This window comes from Arachis stenosperma, chromosome 10, assembly GCF_014773155.1.
Source record: "Arachis stenosperma cultivar V10309 chromosome 10, arast.V10309.gnm1.PFL2, whole genome shotgun sequence".
NCBI classification, from domain to species: Eukaryota; Viridiplantae; Streptophyta; class Magnoliopsida; order Fabales; family Fabaceae; genus Arachis; species Arachis stenosperma.
This window is the reverse complement of record NC_080386.1, coordinates 131,377,965-131,402,523: the sequence shown is the minus strand read 5'-3', so window position 1 is coordinate 131,402,523 and position 24,559 is coordinate 131,377,965. Positions and strand designations below refer to the sequence as shown.

At 28.6% G+C, this 24,559-nt stretch overlaps 2 protein-coding genes across 3 annotated transcripts; both read right to left on the bottom strand.

Annotated features, from left to right (window-relative positions):
- Positions 1–185: 185 nt before the first annotated feature.
- On the bottom strand, positions 186–5,989 carry LOC130955271 (uncharacterized). The gene is made up of 9 exons (XM_057882100.1): positions 5,949–5,989; positions 5,302–5,536; positions 4,964–5,168; positions 3,584–3,674; positions 3,356–3,501; positions 3,036–3,279; positions 1,549–1,653; positions 1,083–1,470; positions 186–919 (listed from the first exon to the last, which is right to left on the bottom strand). Exons 2-9 carry the CDS (start codon positions 5,519–5,521, stop codon positions 432–434), a joined length of 1,887 nt encoding a protein of 628 aa, XP_057738083.1. The 5' UTR covers positions 5,522–5,536; positions 5,949–5,989; the 3' UTR covers positions 186–431.
- A 1,083-nt stretch (positions 5,990–7,072) lies between these two features.
- LOC130955272 (uncharacterized) lies at positions 7,073–13,708 on the bottom strand. 2 transcript variants are annotated; one of them, XM_057882102.1, is made up of 10 exons: positions 13,519–13,708; positions 13,038–13,269; positions 12,727–12,931; positions 10,733–10,823; positions 10,505–10,650; positions 9,780–10,023; positions 9,594–9,698; positions 8,782–8,964; positions 8,491–8,695; positions 7,073–7,737 (listed from the first exon to the last, which is right to left on the bottom strand). In XM_057882102.1, the coding sequence occupies exons 2-10, from the start codon at positions 13,252–13,254 to the stop codon at positions 7,250–7,252; spliced, it is 1,884 nt and encodes a 627-aa protein (XP_057738085.1). In that variant the 5' UTR covers positions 13,255–13,269; positions 13,519–13,708; the 3' UTR covers positions 7,073–7,249. The 2 variants fall into 2 exon arrangements, with proteins under 2 accessions (XP_057738085.1, XP_057738084.1); XM_057882101.1 differs by having other exon boundaries at positions 13,038–13,275; positions 13,519–13,650.
- Positions 13,709–24,559: the final 10,851 nt, after the last annotated feature.

The window sequence follows — 24,559 nt, the reverse complement described above, 5'->3', positions numbered from 1 at the left end:
GTAAGACCAAACACATGATAAAGTTTAGTATCTAAGTATTAATTAATACATATCATGTCTTCTAAGTGAGAAAGAAATAGATATAAAAATCAACATCAAATTTTTTATCTTTTTATTAATTTCTTTTATGAAATTAAAAATTGGTTTACAGGAGTAAAGGCTTCAAACCTAACAATTGCCAAAAGCATAACTTGGTTTATCTTATTGAAACAAAAATGTTATTTGGACAATAAATTAACCATTTAAATCATCTACCATGTATTTGTATACAAAAATACATGTGTAGTTTAACTCATTTTTAATGTGTATTCTACTTTAATAGCTAATTTTAGTGGCTGATTTTAGTGTACATTTAGCATAGTTGATATCGAAAATACCAGGCACAACCACAAGAATGGTACTTGGTGCCTGGCTAACACTTATTAAAGTTCTTATTCTACTTTGTTGGGTTTGGTTGTAAGGCCAAATCCAAATGGGTAAAGTGGATCATAATGAGAATCACCAACATTCATAGGTAACTGATCAACAGTCTTAAACCATGTTCTTGGAAGCTTGCCAGTGAAACCATAATCACCAAACAGAACATCAGCAACACCTTGACCCTCAGTTCCTGGAAGCCAAGCAGCAACAAGTGCTTCAATGGTGTCAAGATATGGCTGTAAAACCACAGGGCGACCAGAGATGACTACAACAACACATTTCACTCCTCCACACACATTTGTTATGGTTTGTGGACCAGCATCTGGTATTGTCAAGTTCAAGCTGTCTCCAAATGTCTCTGCATATGGATGCTCTCCAACTACCACAATTGCATATGAAAAATCATTGGACTTCACATACTCCAAATCAGGGTTCTCCTTGTAAACCACCTTAGTGTCTTTATCAACAGTGTTTTTTATAGCACTTAGAATAGTTGTGCCTATAAAATAAGAGAAATGTTAATACAACCATGCTGTGTATTAGAAATAGAAAAATCAACTGCGAATTCAGTCATCAGTATAGAATACATGTTAAAGAATCAACATTTTTTATGTTCATTTGAAAAAAACAATAACAAAATTGAGAAGTAAGTCTATATATACCAGTGGTAAGATTGTTTCCACTTAGTCCTTGCCAATCAATGGTCCAACCACCACACTGATAACCGAGATTATCAGCATGGCTTCCAGCAACAAGTATTTTTGAAGCCTTCTTAGGAAGAGGAAGCAATGGTTTATGTGCATATTGACCATTCTTTAACAAGACTAATGATCTCCTTACAGCTTCTCTAGCTAAGTCTCTATGCTCCTGTCTCCCAAGTTGGTTGACTAAGCTGTAATCAGCAAGTGGATTCTCAAAAAGGCCCATCATGAACTTAACCCTTAAAATTCTCCTCACTGCATCATCAATTCGAGTCGTCGGTATGAAATTATGTTTCACTAGAGAGGTTAGGCCATCTATGAATTCTGTGTAGTTGAAAGGAACCATTATCTGCAGGATTACCATACTCAATGAGAAAGCATGGCTTGAGCAATATAAAGTTAAAGAATTTAAAATGTCAATGTTTACCATGTCAATTCCAGTAGTAATTCCAGTAAGAATGGAATATGTATAGTTTGCATGAGGAGGGGAAGTAATCCTATCAATTCCCTGCCAATCTGATATAACAAAACCCTGCAACAAACCAAAGTGTTTAACACTCATGATAATATAATATAGGAAGAGTTTCAAATATATTAGGACTAACACTGCTCCAGTAGTTTTAGTCATTGACCTCAATCTGTATCTGTTGATCTCAACATATATATATATACAATCTATTAGGTATAGGATTACACAGTTATGGTTCATTTACATCTAATTGAATTGAATTTAATTAAGGAAAAAACCTCTAACAAATACAAATAAAGAAAGCATAAGTATATATACATTATAAGAGATAAGTATATATACATATCTAATATACTAATATATAAAATATATAAGAAATTTTAGTATATATTCGATATTCTATTTATATATATATATTTGATATGAATATAGAAAGAATAAAGAAAAAATGGAATTGTCCAGAATCCTTTAAATCAAGTAGTAATGTAATGATTCAAGGGGTTCTCACAAACAACAAACATATTTACATATAATTAATTCCAATTTTGTTATGTGGTTTATTTCTTTTTTTTGGGGAGTTGTATTAATTTTCATTAAAAAAATTTAGAAAAAATTTGATAGAATTGCTTCAACTTTGTCAACCAAGAATGAGAAAATAAAATCTGGATAAATACCAATACCTATTACGGGTATAAGGATAGAAATAGAAATAAATAATTCTCGCGGACCAGAATCAAAAAAATACAAGTTTGGTGTATTAAAAAGCTTGTATCCATAGAACATCTGCGGTAACATGAATAATGAATAAATAGGAGTTAATATAATTCCAATTGTGTTTAAAAAAATTATTAGTATTTTTGTCATTAAAAGATATTTTTGACTGGTTAGTATTCCAAAAAAAATCATCAATTCTGCAACAAAACCGCTCATGCCTGGCAATGCAAGAGAAGCCATTGATAAGATACTAAAAACTGTGAATATTTTGGGCATTGAGATAGTCATTCCACCCATTTGGTCAACCTTAAAAACTTTTTCTATAATATAATATTTGCAATAAGTTAATTACTATAGGTTTAATTATTTTGTTAGTCTCTATAGTTTCGTCAAATTTGTAATTAGGTCTATATATGTTTTTTTTCTTTTCAATTGAATCCCTACACTATTTTTAATTTTGTAATTAAGTCATTTCTAGCGTAGAAAATGTTAGAGTTAACTAAATATGTCTCCCAAATTTAAGATATCCATAATTAAAAAACTAATTAGATCTTTGATCACATAATTTTTTTAGAGAAATATTCTATTAATTTTAACATTTTTTATATAAAAAGAATTTAATTACAAAATTAAAACAGTATAAAAACTCAATTGAAAAAAAAATATAGAAATTTAATTAAAAATTTGACAAAACTATAAAGACCAGCAAAGTAATTAAACTATTATTATACCCTGAAACGAAGTGTGTTCTTGAGGAAGCCAGTGACTAGTTGACGGTTAGCGTGCATCTTAACTCCATTCCAGCTCGAGAAAGAAACCATGACAGTAGACACTCCCTTGATGATTGAGTTATAGTAGCCTGGCATGTGAATGCTAAGCAATCCATGTCTATCTATCACTGTGTTGTTCTCATTGATTCCTTTTGTGGTTCCTCCATCCCCAACATAGTGTTTAGCACAAGCTGCTACATTCTTTCTGAACAAACAAACAAACATGCTCCACATTTTTATTTGAATATTAAATATATGATATGATTGGTATGAATTCTTACTTTCCAGCAACAAAGGGAACACCCTTTCGTGAATTTGCAGGGATTTGACCTTGCAATCCGGGAATGATCTCTGTCATAGCTTGGACTAGTGTAGGATCTTCACTATAACTTTCATAGCACCGACCCCACCTTGGATCTCTACAAACCTTTATTTACAAACATAAATGGCATAATAAGAGAAATTTATTCAGATAACAACAAATTTTGGATAGTGTGAATTATGATTACCGCAATGCAAGGTGCAAACGCATATGGAATTCCGGTAGCTCTAACTTCAAGTGCAGTTGCTTCTCCAATCTTCTTCACCAACGCTGGGTCTCTGCTTGTTCCCACAAATATTTTAGAAGAAATATTAATATAAAATATATGTTAAAAATAAATTAAATAATATATGTATTTATATATAAATATATAGTAACTAATTTTAGTTTGCGGATAATATTTTTTGTTTCTTAAAACATAAATAATAAGTTTGCATTTTCATTTTTAATGTTTTTCTGTTTTTTAGATTTTGTGAAAAAACCAAAGTGAAAATAGAAGGTGAAAACAAAAAAATAGAATTTTATTATTTTACTATTTTTATTTTTTTCATAAAATACAGAAAATAAAAAAATTTAAAATAAAAATAAAAAATAAAAACACAAACTAGTACATTAAAGGTAACGTTTGTTTTGAGGTACTGAGACAGAGACCGACTGAGACTCAATATTGTATTTGCTGGTTTAGAGATTGATACTAAAATTTCTATCTCTGTCTTTAAAATTTCAGTATTTCAGTACTTCCAAAAGGTAGAAACACAGGGGACTAAAATTTTTAGAGATGGAGACTGAAACTTTAATAACATTTTATACCTAAAATACCCTCATTTCAATTAATTAATTCTAATTTTACCCTTCGTGAAAATTAAATTAGAGTTTTATTCTTATTTCAATTTTTGTCTCCTATTTTGCATCAAACAGATATTTATTTTAATCTCTATCTTTCCGTCTCAGTCTTTCCGTTTTTGTTTCTCCGCCAAATGCTACCTAAGTTGTTCTTAAGTCAATAAAAATAATATGTTGATATCATTTTAAAACTCCTAAAAGTTGTATTATTCAAATTTTCTTTCACACTATCAAAAGAATTTATAAATTCAATATTTTTACTTAACAACCATATTAAATATATACTAAAATCAAATATTAGTATAAAATACACATTAAAATATAAAATATATAGTGGCTATTTCTAATGACTGATTTTAATTAATAGATAATATTTTTGTTTTTATAAATTAAAAATATATGAAGATATTCTTTACTTTAAAATATTCAAACCTTTTCACTTTTCTTCTTTTGAGATTTTTTCCAAACACATTACATAAACTCAAAATCAAAACACTACTTTCTAATTTGAAAAATAGTACGATTAAACGCTTTATAAAGCACAATGGCAACATTAGAAACCTTTTGTTGACATCATGCATAATAGATAGTAAGAGTAAGTTTGATTTGAAAAAATGTTTTTTTATTATTTTAAATCTTATTTCATATTAAACAGATCATTTTTCTTCTTGAGATTTGAACTTAAAATAATCTTATATGTAAAAGAGAACAAGAATAATTTTACCTAGTAGCTCCCATCCCAATGTTGTGAGGAAAAATGGTTGCTTTGTAGACATTGTTATGGCCATGAACAGCATCAATTCCATAAATCATAGGAATTCCCAGCCTAGTTGATAAAGCACCTTTTTGAAAATCATTCACCATGTTAATCCAATCCTCTGCACTAGCCTGCTTCTTTGGAACACTTCCTCCCCCACTTAGCACACTCCCTAGAGTGATAACAATAAATTTATTTTTAAAAGTTTAATTTAGACTATCTTTTTAATAACGAGTTTACTAATGTAGTAATACATACATGATTGAAAGACGGTCTAAAATTTCAATATTATTTTTTTCAAATACCTATAAAGTACTTGTTAATGGCATTAGCCGATGCAACAGTGCGATCAATCTGCACCATTTGGCCAATCTTCTCCTCCAAAGTCATTCTGTTTATGAGATCCTTGATTCGAACATTCAAAGGCTGTTTTGGATCTTTATATTTCAAGTACTCTACATCTGCCAAGGCTACCCAGCAGTTCAATAGCAAAAAACCCACCATAAAGATGGGAATTTTCGCCATCTCTTCTCAACACAACTTCACAACAAAATTTAAAAAACCATCAGGTCTCAACTTGCAACACAAGTTGAATCATTTAGTGGCATTCAAAAGTTTAATACATTTAGTAAACAAACAAAACGAGAGGATCTTTGTCTTAATAAGAAACAAACTTAAATTCTCTTTTTTTTTTTTAATTCTAAGGTAGAAACTCACGTGAAGTCGATTTCACGTGAATTTCCACCTTTACATCTTACGATTTACACAATTCGTCACATTTTTTTGGCAATTTCCGACAAATTAGATTAGATTTCGGTAGACAACAACATTTTTAGTATCTATCCTAGAATTGTTTTAACCTTGCATGTAATCTATAAATATTTCTGTAATCACTATAAAAACTTGAAAATATACCTTAATAAATAAATAAATAAAAATGTATGTTACCGACCACCACTTTACAAGTGTGGAGTGTATACTCAAAGACAACCCAGCTGCTCTCTTATGATAGTGCGTGTACTCAAGCTCAGTGTCACTGTTGTATATATAGATCAACAGATCAAAGCAATAAGAATTTAGCTCTAAAGTAGTAGTATTATTATTATAATGGCGGCTAATTATTATAGTGGCGGCTAATTAAGTACCAAGTTAATTATAAAAGAGAAATACTAAGTAAGTTGGGTTACTAGTCCGCTTAAACAAGTGTCAGGATTCGAATCCTGTCATGTGCATGCAACAATCCATGAGACAGTGGCAAATTAAACCCTTAAATGGAACTTAGTACCGCGAAGGATTAGTCATTGACTTGTCGAGTTGAGGGATATAAGTGGAAAACTAAAAAAATAAAAGAGTCAATGGCTCCTTGGCATGAAACATGGAGAATGCGTTGAGGAGAAGATCAGGGAAACGTGCTTCCCAGCTCAAGGTAGTTTTCCTGCTCATCTGTTACTCTATATATATATATTTCATTTTTCTATTAATTCCTTATTCAAAGGATTAACCATGTGGGTATTTAGAGTAGTAGTGATAAAGTCAAACGCCAGTTTAGCATTGTGATCTTGTTTGTGAAATGGTGGCCTGGGGAAGGTAGCACCTGAAAATGCAGATTTTGATTATGATGACTTCAGGAACATGCTTTAGTGTGTGTTTGGATATTATTAAGCCGTAAGAAAAAATATTTTTCAATACTTTTTTTTTTAATTTTAGTATATTTGGAAAAAAAATTTAAGTAAACATAAAGTATTAAAAAATTCAAACTCTTTTTTAAAAGATATAATTAATATCTTTTTCAAAAAGATTATTTTTACTTTGAAAAAAATATTTTAACATAACAAATAAATAAAAAATATTTTTATATTATTATATCCAAATATAATTAATAAATAAAAATTAAAAGTTTACCCAAACACTAAGTGGATGCTAATAAATGGGTTGAAGTTCACTTGGAAGTTTGATAAAAGGTGTATATTCACATATAAATTAAAATAGTCCATAAAATACAGAGGATATTCTTTGCAATAAAAATAGTAAGATGAAAAAAAAAAAGTAAAAGAGGATATTCTAATATTAGGTTATTTTATTATATCTTATTCAAGAAAATTTACACAACATTGGAAAATAAATGTCTTTTCATATGAAAAAAGACAATAAAATAGCTTATTTAAATTTTGAAACTGGTTTATTAGAACAAATCCTATTTAATTACCAAACACAACCTAAACAATGTTAAAAGGTGCTTTGAAGTTGAGTTCCCTATACAACTTTGTTGGGTTTGGTTGTAAGGCCAAATCCAAACGGGTAAAGTGGATCATAATGTGAATCACCAACATTCATAGGTAACTGATCAACTGTCTTGAACCATGTTCTTGAAAGCTTGCCAGTGAAACCATAATCACCAAACAGAACATCAGCAACACCTTGTCCCTCAGTTCCTGGAAGCCAAGCAGCAACAAGTGCTTCAATGGTGTCAAGATATGGCTGTATAACCACAGGGCGACCAGAGATGACTACAACAACACATTTCAGTCCTCCACACACATTTGTTATGGTTTGTGGACCAGGATCTGGTATTGTCAAGTTCAAGCTGTCTCCAAATGTCTCTGCATATGGATGCTCTCCAACTACCACAATTGCATATGAAAAATCATTGGACTTCACATACTCCAAATCAGGGTTCTCCTTGTAAACCACCTTAGTGTCTTTATCAACAGTGTTTTTTATAGCACTTAGAATAGTTGTACCTATAAATAAGAGAAATGTTAATATTGCATTTTCGAATAGAGACGACAACACAATGGCAACACAAACCTTAATTGCCCCGCTCTATCTGATCAGGGCGGGGCAAAAATTGATAAAAAAAATTAATGTAAGAGATAGATATCCTGGAAATTAGGGGTGGTAATATGTATTCTATCCGCGGGTGTCCAATCTGTCTCCACCCGATCGGGTAGGGTTGCCAATCCGATCCGCAGTGGGTAGAGTAGGGTGCGGAGTAGGATTCTCATGCGGGTCGGGTAGGGTGTGGGTTGAGTCTCAACCTTATCCGACCAACCCGCACCCTATATATGTATATGTTATATACTTATATAGAAATATGTGTGGATATTGAACCAAAGACCTCTCACTACATATAAAAGATTCTTAATCATTGAAAGAAGATCATTAATTGATAATTTAATATCTTTTCTTAACATAAAAGTCAGGGATATTTAAGAGCAGGTAGGATTAGGGTTAGAATATTCTCAACCAGCGAGTAGGGTAGAGTTGGGATTGGCTCCAAACCTTACCCTACCCTACTCATTGCCACCCCTACTGAAAATAAAAGGGTACGCATTGCATTATATACAGATAATAACAGGAGAGAATCTATATAAAATAAGATAGGACGAGGCGAGTCGAATAATGCTAAAATTCGCTCCTACCTATCCCATTTTTATCTATATTTTAAGAGTCAGTTGCAGATGAATAAATAAGAGGTGAAAAGTAAGTTATACCAGAGGTAATATTGTTGCCACTTAGTCCTTGCCATTCAATGGTCCAACCACCACACTGATAACCAAGATTATCAGCATGACTTCCAGCAACAAGTATTTTTGAAGCCTTCTTAGGAAGTGGAAGCAATGGTGTATCTGCATCTTCACCATTCTTTAATAGGACTAATGATTTTCTCACAGCTTCCCTAGCCAATTCTCTATGCTCCTATCAAATTATGGCGCCAATCTAGTTAACCACTAACCATAAACCATCAATAGAAATAATGGCAAGTAAAGAAATGATTAACTAACCTGACTTCCAAGCTGGTCAACTAGGGTGTTATCAGCTAATGGACTTTCAAAAAGACCCATCACAAACTTAACCCTTAGGATTCTCTTTACCGCATCATCAATTCGACTCATGGCTATGAAGTTGTTCTTCACTAAAGATGTTAGGCCATCTATGAATTCAGTGTAGTTATAGGGAACCATTATCTGCATCATTAACACAGCTAGTAAGACAAGATATCGTGTTATGTGAAATTATGAAGCACTATATTTATTGACTTTAGTATCGGAATGTTTTTTTAAGGACAAAGCTACGTAATATAATTCATTCACAAAAGAAGAAACAACTTGCACTTATTCAAGACGAATTATATCTCAAAAAGCTCATAGAGCTGTCAAATGGGACCGTCTAAATCATTTAAGTCGGCCTATTTAAACATGTTTCATTTGCGGGTCATAATTTTTTTAGTCTGGATTTTTTTTTTGAAAATATTTTGACAAAAAAAATAAGTTTTAGTTGATGGGTCAAATTTTCAGATTGATTCAGGAGAAATATTGCCTCAAAATATTACTTTTTAAAAAAAAAAAAATGGGCCGCCTGTTTAGTCTGCGGATTAGCCCGTTTAACCTGTTATTTTTTTCGGATTAATCGGGTTTAGCCCGTTTAATCTAAAATTTAAACAAACTTAATTTTAGAAATAAAACTCGTCTGTTTAAAATTTAAACGGATAAACAGACCACCTGATAGGATTAGTCCATTTTGAGGCCAGGCTCTGGTCATCGGTGCAAGAACATTTATAATTTAAAAAAGAGTTTGAATTGAGAATGTTGGGTACCATGTCAATTCCAGCATTGATTCCCGTAACAATGGAATATGTATAGTTAGCATGAGGAGGGGAAGTAATCCTATCAATTCCTTGCCAATCTGATATCACAAAACCCTGCAACAAAGCAGAGAATAATTTACAGGTCTCCATTAATATATATAGTAATTATGAGAGTAACAGAGTAATTATTATTACCCTGAAGCGAAGAGTGTTCTTGAGAAAGCCAGTAATTAAGTCACGGTTAGCATGCATCTTGATTCCATTCCAGCTAGAGTAAGAGATCATGACAGTTGAAACACCATTAATGATTGAGTTATAGTAGCCTGGCATGTGAATGCTAAGCAAGCCATGTCTGTTTATCACCGTGTTGTTCTCGTTGATTCCTTCAGTGGTTCCTCCATCACCAACATAGTGCTTAGCACAAGCTGCAACTTTCTTTCTGTGCATAGAAAAAAATTATTTATGAAAGATTATATTACAACAAAAATTGACCAAAATATTTTTGAAACAAAAAAAAAAACCAAATATGATTACTCATACAAAAATAAACAATATAATAAAATATATCATATCATTTAATAATTTTCAACAAACATTTTTAATTGAGTATTAAGAAAAAAAATAGAGAAAAAACCCTAAATAGCTCTGACATTTATGTCAAAAGACAACGAAATTCTTGAAAAAAAAAAATACCTAATCCGATTCCTAAACTTTATTTTTATGGGACTCATGAGCTCTTGTACCAAAAAAATCAATGTTATTTTTTTTTTTGCATAAAGACTAATCAGTCCCAAAAAGAAGATCAGAGACTAAGTTGAATATTTTTTTGTCAAGATCCTCTTAATTCTTTTGAAATAATTATCAGGGTCGAATGAGGTATTCACTCAAATAAATATCGTATGATTGGTTTGAATTCTTACTTTCCAGCAACAAAAGGAACTCCCTTGCGTGAATTTGCAGGGATTTCACCTTGCAATCCAGGAATAATCTGAGTCATAGCTTGAACAACACTATGATCTTCACTATAACTTTCATAGCACCGACCCCACCTTGGATCTCTACAAACCTTTATTTACAAACACAAATGGCATAATAAGAGAATTGCATTGAGATAACAACAAATTTTGTATATTGTGAATTATGATTACCGCAATGCAAGGTGCAAAAACATATGGAATCCCAGTAGCTCTAACTTCAAGTGCAGTTGCTTCTCCAATCTTCTTCACCAATGCTGGATCCCTGCTTAAGAGTTCAATTAGAAAGTCAAATTTTAATTCAAGAGTCCTGTTAAGGAGTTAATGGCTTATTTATACCATGTGTACATCTGGATACTAAGAATAATAAATATCTCGTCATAAAATTACTCATCCCAAAAGTTTAAACTGATTTTGAAGTTTACCAATTACCTTTCGGATTTAAAGTTCTAATACCATGTCATGATATTACTCATCCCAGATATTTACGCTGATAAAAAAAGTAACACTAATGGTTATATCTCTAATACTCCCTAAACTTCCATTGTGTGCATACTTTCCCTTAATTTTAATATTAGCTTACAGAATCAATTAATAAAATAAACAAGAAGTATAATAGAAAAACAACGAAACAACAATTCCCAACAGGCCAACACAAAATTTGTATGCACGAACGTTATAAAAGTTTAACCGTCAAAAAATAGTTTTTTAAAAATGGTAACATTTATATTTGGTAAATTAAATTAAAAATAGTTTTTAATAAATACAAACAACATCAATTGAATTTAATAAAATAACTTTTAAAAATTAAAAATATTATAATAAATATAAATATATGTATTAAATTTAAAAATTAATTAACATATGAAATGATATTAAATTTTTATATTTTAAAAATACAAATTAATTTTAGAAAATTTTTTCTTAAGTGTTTTAAAAAATATTCCAATCTTTTAAAAACTATAACGATAAATACATGACGCAAAATAAGGACTTTAAATTTTTTAAAAAACATAAATACCACTTTAAAAACTTTTATCAAACCAAATTCAAATATAAAGCTAATTCTTTGTACAACTTATACAATTTTCTTCAATAATAATAAAATGAATGTATTAAAGAAAAGTAATGTAGGAATGTCATTTTCCTATTATTATTGCGAATTTCTGGAACGTGCACGTATTCATATCCATGGAATCATCATTTCTGGAAAGCGCATTCCACCACTTTGGTCAACTAAGTTGAAATTATTAATTCGTCTATATAATTAATTATCATTTATTTGAGTTGGGTGCCATCCCCAGCATATATATATATATATATATATATATATATATATATACGAATAACCCAAACAGGCAAACAGTCCTTTTCCAAAGGCATTTGGCCTCCACTAAATGATAACACTTATGACAAATGACATTACACACTTCAACTTTACCCAATAAATAATAAATCATATTGACACATTAAATCAATTAATCAAGCATAATTAAAGGTAAAAATTTAAATATAGTCAACTTCACTTAAAGTTAATAATTAAGAGTCATTACATATAAATATAGTCAAATTAATTAAATTATTTAATTATTTTTAATTATCAATTTTATATAAAATCATCATAATTAAAATATATTATATTTTAATATATATTTTATTCAAATAATTAATTTTGATTAATTTTTTTATATAAATAGCTAGTTAATTCAAGATTTGTGTTAAACTAAAATTGTCAAAGTGACTATTTCTCTAAAAATATTTTTATGCGAAGGTCATATTTTGAATCATTAAATAATTCAATTAATATATTAAATTATATAACAAAAAATATTAAAATTTATTAAAATTTATTATTTTTTTATTAATTAATTATTAATATTTAAAAATATAGAATAAAGTATATTATTAAATTTTTAGACTAAAAAAATTACATTAAAAAATTTGAATTTATAACTAAATATTAACTAAAAACAATAAATTCTAATAATTTCTTGATATTTTTGTTATCTAATAGTTCACAATAGATAAAGTCTAAGGAACAGTATTTTTATTAAAATCTGACCAGTAATTAAATAGACAAAAAAAATGAATAATCTTATATCATTGAAAAAAATCTTTTACCATTAAAAATACTAAATATACAAAGATGCTAGCGTGAAGTGATTAACCTGGTGGCTCCAAGTCCAACGTTATGAGGAAAAATGGTTGCTTTATAGACATTGTTATGGCCATGAACAGCATCAATTCCATAAATCATAGGAATTCCCAGCCTAGTTGATAAAGCACCTTTTTGAAAATCATTCACCATGTTAATCCAATCCTCTGCACTAGCCTGCTTCTTTGGAACACTTCCTCCCCCACTTAGCACACTCCCTATAAACAAAAAAAAAAAAGATTTAAAGGCTGACAAATCTAATAAATTTATTTGTCTGTCGTCGTACAATTTACGACGACAGCATTTGAACTCTAGACCTCTTACCGATAAAATACTTGTTAATGACATCAGTTGAAGCAACAGTGCGATCAATCTGAGTCATTTGGCCAATTTTCTCTTGGAGTGTCATTCTGCTCATAAGATCCTTGATTCGAACATTCAATGGCTGCTTTGGATCTTTATATTTCAAGTACTCTGCCTCTGCTGCCATGCCTAACACTATCAAAATAATCCCCACCAAAAACATGGGAATCTTGCCCATTTCTTCTCTTCCTTACTGCACCTTCATCAAACAAAAAAGCTTTAATAATAAGATGATGATGATGATGATGATAACATCAAGTTAAAAACTCATGTGCAGTCGATTGTATATGAAGTTAATAGCTAAGAGTCGTTAGATAAAAATTTAATCAAATCAGTCAAATCATCTAATGATTCTCAACTATCAATACAACTGCACTTAAGTTTTTACCTAATATCAAATATACAAAGCATGTTTTCATAAATAAATAAATTGGATGCTCACCACTTTACAAAGTGAGAGAGAGAGAGAGACAAGTTAGGAAGCAGAGGAAGAATGGTGTATGTATTTATTTATATATGGATCAGCAGCATTCAACTGTGAAACACTCTAAAACAGTTGTCACATAACAGCTATTTTTTCGTTCTCTCAAAAACGTTCAGATTCTTATCGTATTTTTTATTTTTTTATCCTTTTATGTTTCACACGATTATTCTTTCCTTTTTGCTTTTCAAAAGCAGGGGATTATCTCTTTTTTTTTCATCTTTTTTATTAAAAATTTAATTTTAGAATTTAATTTTAATATATTGTGAATATAAAATAATTTTATATATATATAATTACGTGCTGTTATATCACTAAAAACAATTATTTTTTGTTAATTATATAATTGATCATAAAAAAAATGAATATAATTATATAATTGATTAAAATATTTTATACTGTTAGTGTTAGTGTTATTGTGTTAAAATTAGTCTCTTTATTTTTATTAGACTACCATTAAATGTTTCTTTTTATTTTAGCTATAAATATAAATTAATAAATCATATATTTATCTCAATATGTGGTTGATCAGAATCAATGCATTACTAATAATTTTGTAAATAATATATGGACAAAACTAATTATTAGCTACATACCGACAAATATACTTGTGGTTTTCTAGAAAAATAAATAAATAAATAAATAAATAAATAAGAGTTATTGATTATATATTAGCTAAAAATATTTCTTTTTCCTATATGCAACTCGACCTATCATTATCTACTCCCGTCATTTAGATTCCCCTCCAATTTCTAATTAATGTCAATTTTATTACAAGTAAAACATTATTTTTATTTTTCAATTTCCTACCTGTAAAAGATATTTTGTCCTAATCATATCAAACAAATATTAATAAATTACGGAACCAGATAATATATTATAATTGAATATATTCATTTGGTAATAATGGATAAGTGTTAAAACTGCAAAAGCCTGGAAAATGGATAAAATACATAAAACGGCAAATTTTAGTATGTATTTATGTGTACTGACTACTGAATAAGAAAAGATCACATATATTTTTTTGGTGCGTAAACAATGAAAGAAATAAAGCAAAAACTATCCTAAATTCGAGCAGATGATTTGTTGAAAATCAACACAAGGCTTAGATCAAATAATATGATTAGAGTTATTCTTGACATTATATTTAACCATCTAATCCGTAGCTCTATTTGTTTCTCGAAACACCCATTCAACGTGAACAAGCTAAGGACGAGATAAAAACTCATTAATCTTGTGAACCAATTCTATTACTTCAGATGAATACCCACTTGTAAGCTCATGCATGATGGGCAGAATGTCAAGACAATCCGTTTCACATATAATATCCCTCAAACTGCAATCTCAAGCTAAAACTAGCCCCCTCCAAACAGCAAATAATTCACATCTGATGATAGACCAAGGGAGAATGTTTCCAGAGCAGCTCGAGATCTAATCTTCCTTAAAATCTCTAATAATACACACAAATCCCGCTAAATTTAAATTCATATACAAGTTTGCATCACAATTAACTTTAAAATTATTGCTTACCGATAATTTTTAACACAGGCAATTTCAAAAAAACCTAAAAACATTATTTTAATTCATATAAACCTGTAAGTTCTTGACAATAACTCATATAATGTAACAAAATTTTTCAAAACAAGGAATAATTTCTTATCCTAATGAAATGGTAGAAAAAAATGTTAAAAGGGCTGGATACTTGGACTTGATTAGCCACTCCTTTAGTCCTTCTAATAAACCCCAACAATCGCAGGAGTTTATACATTAATTAAAAATATAAAAAAATATTATTTCTATGTTAAAACTAGTAACTAAAATTAGTTATTAATATATCTATATATTTTTTTGGTGACTTAACATATTTGTATATAAATATATGTATACGTAATTTAATTTATTTTTAATATATTTTTATATTTTAATATATATTTTATATTAGTAACTAATTTTAATGTATATATAACATAATTATAAAAAATAATATTTTTATTTTTATAAAATGTCTAAATGACACTCATTTTCTTTTGAATAAAATATTTTTTAACAAACATTATAATTATATATAATAGTAAAAATATAAAATATATATTTAGTATTATCATAATACATTTTATTTATTTTTAATAATTTAACACATATTTAATTTATTTTTTTATATATTTCATGATTAATGATAAAATATTAAAAATAAATAAAAATTAATATATTAATTATAAATATACATTTTATATTATTATTTCATTTTTTTAAACAACCAAATAATTACCACTAATTAGTGTATATATAATGATTATTGAAGAGTATCTAATAAAATGAACTGAAGGGTAATGATTTAACTCTTACAAAAAAGAAGAATATACATTTTTGAAATAGAGAAAGAAAAGCGTTATTTATAGATCTAACAAACAAGAAAAATGTTATTTTTTCTTATTATTTTAATTCACAAAAGTCAGAGTATTATATGATATTTTTATATTCATAAATCACTAATGGTGAGTTTTATCTCTCTAAAATTGTAAATAGTAATTTTTTCCAAGCTCGTATTTACGAAAATCTCCTCACTAAATCATTTCGTGTAATTTCACCGTTTTAGGGGGCTATATTCGAAATTTTTAGCCTGCTTTTTACAACTATTTTTTGGTCATTTTTTATTAATCGATCATTTTAAGTTTGGTTGATTTGACACATTAACCTCTTATTCCTTGTTGAATGTTATTTTATAATTCGTGAAGATGCAAGAGTTTATTTATGATGAATTATACACAGAATTGCAAAGAATTTTTATTAGGTCCATAGTAATATTTTATTTGCTCATTATGTAGAAAATGAAAGGTGCTTTGAATACAAAAACATATTTTGGCTTCCAATTAAAACTGTTGAACGGAAAACGAAACTATTCCAAATAAGGTTCGTGGATATACGTACTTGTATTTTATATTTGAAAAAAAAAATCATATTTTCATTCATTTTTATTAATTTTTATTTTAAATTTAATTATTTATGCATTTTTAATGTTGTTCCTGCACAATAATATGAGTGGAGCTATAACTCCTTCTAATATTAAGATATAACTCCTTTTTCTATTTATATGAAGTTTTATGTCTTAAGAGTATATAAAAAGACTCGAAACGCTCAAATAAAAAAAAAAGTATAAGAAGAGATATAAGTTATTAAAAGTGAATAATATACTTTTTATGTTTTTAGAGTTTTGTATTTATAGAGTTATTATGTTATAGTTGGTTATCTCGTGGTCCTAGTATTTTGATAATCACTTCTCTACGTGTGTTCAGATGATTCCGTTATAACCAAAATTCTTTCTAACTGAAATAGATATATTTTATTTATTTTATTCAATTTTCAATTTATAGGTAAATTTTAGCCAAAACTATAGCTAATAGATCAGTAGATAAAATTGGATCGAACTATAACTAACACATCAATAAGCAAATTTGGGTTGAGGTATAAGTTTCGTTGGGCGAATTATAGGTAATGGATCGTCAAAATTTATTCCCCGAATAATAGGTGCTCATTATCGAGTAATACGAAATGGACCAAATTATAATGGCCAAGTTATAAATGTAACGATCAAGTTATGTGTTTATAATTTATGAGTCATAAAAATTCTAACATTCTTTTGATTTAATCTTCGAATTATAGTTTATAGTTATTGAATTATAATGATCAGATCATAGCTCTTAATCTCAACCTGTTTATTTTTAAGTTGAGTTTTTATAAAAATTGAGTTATAACTTGACAAAATATAAGAGATGTAATTGTGTTATAATTTAGAGATACGAAAATTAGCCCTCAAAATTAATTTGATAATTTAAAAAATAAAATTAGATAAATTTATCATTAGAAAAAGTATTGTTTATATTAGTATATTTTTAAACAAACTTATAGTTGATTATTTGTCCGTATGTTTTGACTGATTTTAATTTATAATTATCAATTTATTTAAAGTGATTTCTACTTATAGTTATCGATTTATTAGATTGATTTCGACTTATCCCGAGACAATAATTATTTAAGAGAGCAAAATACTTATTAATTATCTTTATCCAATTTCATATTTGTTATATTATAATATTAAATAAAAAATTAATAGGTACGATAATCCTCTTAATTCACTGGTAATAAATATTAAAATGAGTGGTGCCCATGCCACCTACACTACCACATGTGTTGCTAGCAACTTCAAATATTTTGTTTTAAAATACGAGAAATAATGTTATATCTAACTAAATAAATATAATGTTGTTTAACAATTGGTGAGAGAAATTATGTATATATGTATAGGGGTGTTCGCGGTGCGGTTTGGTTCGGTTTTTGAGGAAAAAGCCATCCGATCCGATCGTCTAATTAAAGTGCGGTTCGGTTTAGTTCGGTTTTTTTGTCAAGGTCATCCGAACCAAATCAAACCAATTAAAATCGGTTTAGTTTGGTTCAGTTTGTTCGGTTTTTTCAATTAAATAAAAAAAATTCTACCATACTATTATGCAAAGAATGCGAGTTAGGAAAACAACATAAAGCATCCATGTTCTGTATATTAAAATTATGCTCAAATAGATACATAAAAAACTTCATATACTCAATATGTGGGATACATATCCCCAACTTAGCTTCTACCTAATCATGCATAATCAAGCTATATAGTTTGGACGGTTTAGCATTGGATTTTAGCAAGCCAGCAACAAAACCAACAATAAAATAATTCATCAAATCAACAATGCACCCACCAGTAAATAGCAAGTAGCAACAAATCAACCCAAAAAGCAGTTACATAATAAGAACAACAACAACAATAATAATATAAGACTAGTAGAAAACATTCTAATCTAGTTATATATTCTTCTCTAATTCATCTTAAATGAGAAAATTTGAAATAGAAAAAAAAAGGCAGCAGCAACTATCATATCCAGTGCATCTGCGTTTGTCTCCTACATAGTATGATGTCAGAAGTTTACAAGCAACATAAATCGCTTAATAAAACAAAGTGTAGTGGTCAAAGAAAATAGTCATTTTGCTTTTGTTGATTGTGTTAATTAAGTAGACCTGCGAGAGATAAAAGAGAAGAACAAAAGAATAGCCACTGCATTTTATGTGGCAGTGAATAAAATTTCGGTATTATAATATAAACCACAGTGGTATGATGAGATCACATTCTCTAGTCATCAAGTAAGAATATTGCAATGACATCATACAACAGACAATGGAGGAGCTTTACAGCAGATGGTTGCTGTTGTTAACATTGTAAGGGACTTTAAAATGGCAACTGATGTACATAAATAGTTACAAAGATCTAATATGACATGAAATCACTAATAAATAGCAGAAACACAACAAATAAATTAAAAACAGAACGATACCAACAACCAGCAACAATAGCAACAATAAAGTAATTGAACAAAAATAATTCAACAATATCCAGTTTCTCATGACATATACTAAATCATTAGATACAGTGACGAAGGTAATCTAATACTTTAAAACTGCTTCTATTTTTTCATTATTCAAATTTATCTTATTATACTAATTTCAATCTCTTCCTATCAATATCCAGAACTTCCAACACTTGATAAATCATACTAAATCACTTCAAAAGTAATTTTTTATTTCATATTATTTTTCCAAAAAAACTAATAATAATAATAAAGCAGAAGCAGTTTCAGATAAAGTTTTCAGATATTTTCAGCTAACTGTATCATTGAACAAGTATGTCTAGCTGATCGAAGAAATGGAACACATACCCTTCGACATCAAACAATACTAAGCTACTTCAGAGTATGATAAACCTATTTGACCAAGGTAGGTTTTCAAGATTACACATCTTCCGGCAGTCACATAATTATTGGACAGAGCATCTCCTAAACAAATACATTGAACAGTGAACCACAGAACCATTTTCCCTAAACAAATACAGTGAACCACAGAACCATTTTCCCTAAACAAATACATTGAACAATCAGAAGCAATTTCCCTAATCAAATTGAGTGAACAGTGAACCACATAACCAACAATCAGAAGCAATTTCCCTAAACAATGAATAACAAATAAACCAATGAAAAGCAATTTCAATAAACAATAAACACTAAATAACACAATGAACAACAATCAAAAGCTGTTGAACAGAATAAAACAATGAATCAATAATTATGAAACAAAAATTAGTCAACGGGCTCCATATCTGACTTGAATCGGTGGCTGAGTGGCTCGGTGCTGTACTGTGTTGTGGGTGGCCAGAAACGCTGCTGGGAAGAAGGCTTCGGCGTGCTGTGTTGTGTTGTGCTGTGCTGGGTGGCTCGGAGGGAACTGGGAGAAGGCTTCGGCGCTGCTGGGAAGAACACTGCTGGGGTGCTCGCTGTCGCTGGGAAGAGCGTTGCTGGGTCCGTGGTCGCTGGGAAGAAGGCTTCGGCGGCACTGCCAGGTGCTGGAAGGAAGGGCTTCGAGCTCGAGACTCCAGTGGAGAGAGCAAGAGTGCGAGACTGAGGAGAGGAGAGTCTCGAGACACCTAGATCTAGGTTTACGTTTGGGGGTGTGGACTGGGGACTGGGGAGGGGGGGTTAGGTCGCGAGTGATTCAGGAGAGGAGAGTCACATTAGGGTGGGGGGGTTTGGTTTTTTATGGTTTTTAATATACCCGTTCGGTTCGGTTCGGTTAGGATTTTCATTGTTAAAACCGAAAACCGAACCGAATCGCAATAAAAACAGCAAAATGTATTTTTTTCGATTTTTTCAGTTTTCGATTTATTCGGTTTTCGATTTTTCGGTTCGATTGATCGGTTTAGATCGGTCCGGATCGGTTTTGAACACCCCCTGTATATGTAGGTGGAATGTTCCCCTTAAAGTGATAAAACCTATAATTAAATAAGGGCACTTACATGAGTTGTTGAAATTTGTAATAAACAACTTAAAAGAGAAAGAACCAAAAAATAGGAGGCAGGGAAAGCTAAGTTCAACTGCAACACGATATATATATATATATATATATATATATATATATATATATATATATACTCATATAGCACAGTCATTACTACCTTACCTAACTAGTCGGAAGCTGCTTCGAGGAATCATTGATGGTTATATTTTTTTTGAGTTAATAGTTAAAATCGTATCTGAAAATATTTCAATTCCTATTTTAACTTTTAGAAGATAAAATTAATCAAAATCATTTTCGAAAAATATACGATTTAATCACGTTAGTCATTCTTTTTGTTAGATGATGACGTGACGGGTTAATGCTACATGTCACAAGATAATTGGTCAGATCAGTGACGTGTTACTTAATTGACATATAAAAAATTATTTATAATTAAAATAGTCATTAAAAATTTAGACATAAGTCATTTTCATTTTTAAAATTTTAAAAATTAATCAAATTATTCTTTATATAATTTTTTTATTTTTTCTTAATAATATTAAATTTAAAATATTTTTTAATACTACTAATTTTAATAAAAATATAATTGACAAACAAAAAATTAATAATTATATCTTTTCTTCTTAAAAATTTTTTCAATAAAATTATCTTTCTCCTTTAATTCTTCTTAAAATCTCTCTTATTTTTTTCTATTCTAAAACCTTTTTTCACAAATAGCATGGTTGATTATTGTATTAGTGCATGCACACATGTTTGAGAATATTCTACATAAATATTGTAATATATCTTGGCAAAAAACTATTAGTTACATCGGCATCTAGCATGAATTCCTATCATCACATATTGAGTTTGGGAGGAAATAATAGATCTATGAAATTTATTAGGTTAATAAGGACAAAAATATGCATAAATATAATAAAATAGCGATAATTTTATCTAATTATTTTGTAAGATTTGAACTCAACTATCTTAACGTGGAGTCAAACTTAACAAGTAACGCGGCAAATTATTATACATACAATTGTACACTACTCCTAAAACAATTACAAAATTTTGTGCAGAAATATGCTCCAACCTCTTGATGATAGAGATCTCACTTAACTTTTATGTATTCAATTTTTTAAATCAAATAATAATAAATTATTTTATAAAAAATAATGAAGTTACATGTGATTAATTATAGATTTACTCAGCTTATTGCATTATTCATCTACTTAAGTAAATTTTAAAAAATTAAATATCATTTTATGAATAAAATTATTTATTAACTAATTACAAATTTTAAATAGAACTCAAAATTTGCAGCGAATTATGACTCTGTTTATTATGGAAGTAAACAATGTCTATGAATTTTTAAGATGCTATATATGCTTGAATAAAGATGGCACTTTCATCTCGATCTCCAATTATTTAACTAATTTGATAGAGAGATGTTTTTGAATAATATTTTATTTTTATACTAGTAGAATTTTAAAAAAATAAAATAAAATCTCAAATTTAGTATAAAAATATTTTTATAAATTAAATATTTAAAAAAATAAATTTTATTAGCTATATAACATTATTTAAATTGATATACAGCCTCCATGTTAGTCGTTTTAATTTTAAACAATCTAAAATATTTTAAATTGAGGTGAATCTAAAATATGTTACTGAATTACCTTTTTAGTTCTAATAATGTATAATTTTAAGATACTACTATAATAATAATAGAAATTTAAATCTAGTTAATTTTATATAAAATTAATAATTAAAAATTATCAAATAATTTAATAAATTTAATTAAATTACCATTTAATAATTTCTAGCAAGCCGAAAAATGTGCAAATGACTGTGGTGCCGACAAATCTGAATTCTTAGCGAAGCTGAGTCAATGATATGGTTTCATGAGTTATGAGGTATACCACATGCACGCATGTCCTCCATTAATTGGATATTTAGTTAAGTGCACAAGTGGGGATGCTGCAAAACCCCACCTCATCTTATCTTCTTAATAGATTATGGGATTCCAATTTTTTTAATATTCTATATTAGCTATCTATATTTTGATTTACATAAAGTAATTTTATTATTGGTTTAAATAATAAAAAATTAAATTATAATTATTTATCGATGAGGTCTTAATGAGAATAAACTAATACTATTCTATTTTATGGTAGTAATGATCATCAGCCAGTGCCACATATTGTTGAGAGCCATTTACATAAAGACGTTTAAAACGTATTTTTTTAAGATATTTTTAAATAATTAAAATTTAATACATATAATTCATTAAATTATATTATTTTTATTAAAATTAGATCAGATAAATTGATTTGACAAAAAAATTGATAAATTATACTTTGAATCGATCTAAATTAATATTTTTATAAAAAATAATTACAATATTCTTATTATATATATTAAGAACCCTAAATTTTAACTATTTTTTTTTCTCTATGTCGTTATAGGGTTAGAATTTAGAGGTTTTAAAATTAAATATATATATATAATAAGAATATTTTAGTCATTTTTTATAATAAAATTATTGTAGTTATTTTTTAAAAAAATATTAATTTAGATCGATTTAAAATTTGATTTACCGATTTTTCAGTCAAATTAATTTGTCTCATCTAATTTTGACTAAAATAATATAATTTAATTAATTATATGTATCATATTTTAATTAATAAAAAAATATAATTAAAAAAATATTTTAAGTATCTTTATCAGAGTGCCCTCCATTTATAATTTAGGAAGCCATTGTTGTCAACAAAAAAGATTAATTTGACCATCAAATAAAAATTGAGAAATTAATTTAATTGTTATCTGTTAAAATAAATATAAAATCATAATATGAAATATGCTCATCAATGATTTGACATTTTGACTAAGGGCTAAGAGTGCAATACACGTTATTCTGTTTATAGTGTGTGAACACTAGTTAATATGCTTATCAAATTTATAATTTACTAGTGTATTAATAGGTCTTAGCGTGCTTATTAATATACTTTTTTTATAAATTAAATATGTATAATAATAAATATGAATTTAATTAAGATGGTCAATATTTAACATTCCAAATAAAAAAGATTTGGATTCAAATATTCAAAATAGTAAAATTATTGATATTTCGAAACTTAAAAAGTTTTTGTTCCAAAATGTTGGAAATAGCTTTTTTTTCTCTTTCTTTTCATTTTTTTTTCTTGTTGACATTGGTTTTAGAGTTCTTGGGTTTGCCGAGATGTGAAGCTGAATAAGTGGATCAAATTTTTTTTTTTGGTAACATGTTGGAAATGACTTTTTTTTCGTTCTTTTTTATATTTTTGTCTACATTTTTTTCCCTTCTTGACATTGGTTTTAGAGTTCTTGGGTTTGCCTAGATGTGAAGCTGTATAAGTGGATCAATTTTTTTGGTTCTCCATAATATTTTTTAACTCGATAGGTAATTAATTTCTCGTAAATCAGAGTTCCTGTTTAAAGATTTACCACTATCTAATAGATTACTTTTTTTTTTTTGTTTACCCAAATGGTATCCCCCAACCCGACAGGTTAAGTACTAATCCGTAACGGATCTGAGCTCCATTTAAGGGTCTGCTGCTGGCCAATGGGTTGCTACATGTATAAGGCGAGATTCGAACCTCCAAGTAAATTGACTACTCGACCAATCAAAGTTGGTTAATAAATGGACCAATTGTTTTTTTTTTTTTTGGACCTGAATGGACCAATTTATCACAATAAGGATACACTACACCTTGGACCCAAAATTAGAGTGACCAAAAACTCTAAACGATAGACCAAATTTGGAATCCAAAATGTAGTGATTGTATCCCGGTCCTTAGTTTGTCATTTTGGGCCTTTGGCCTATCATAATGTATTATAAAACATTAGGCTAATCAATTTAGTGATTGCTTGCCAAATGCCAACTTAATTTTTCTTGTCCTTCCTTTATTTTTCTTTTCATTAAAAAATCCAGAATACAACCCCTTACAATTCCACCAAAATCTCTTTTTACCATTTTTTACTCCTACGGAGTTGATTAATGGAGGACAACATGATTAAAAGGGTTGCGAGCACTAAGCAACTTAATGAGAGAGTTCAATAGAATAATCATGAATGATTTACAAATGATCGAGAA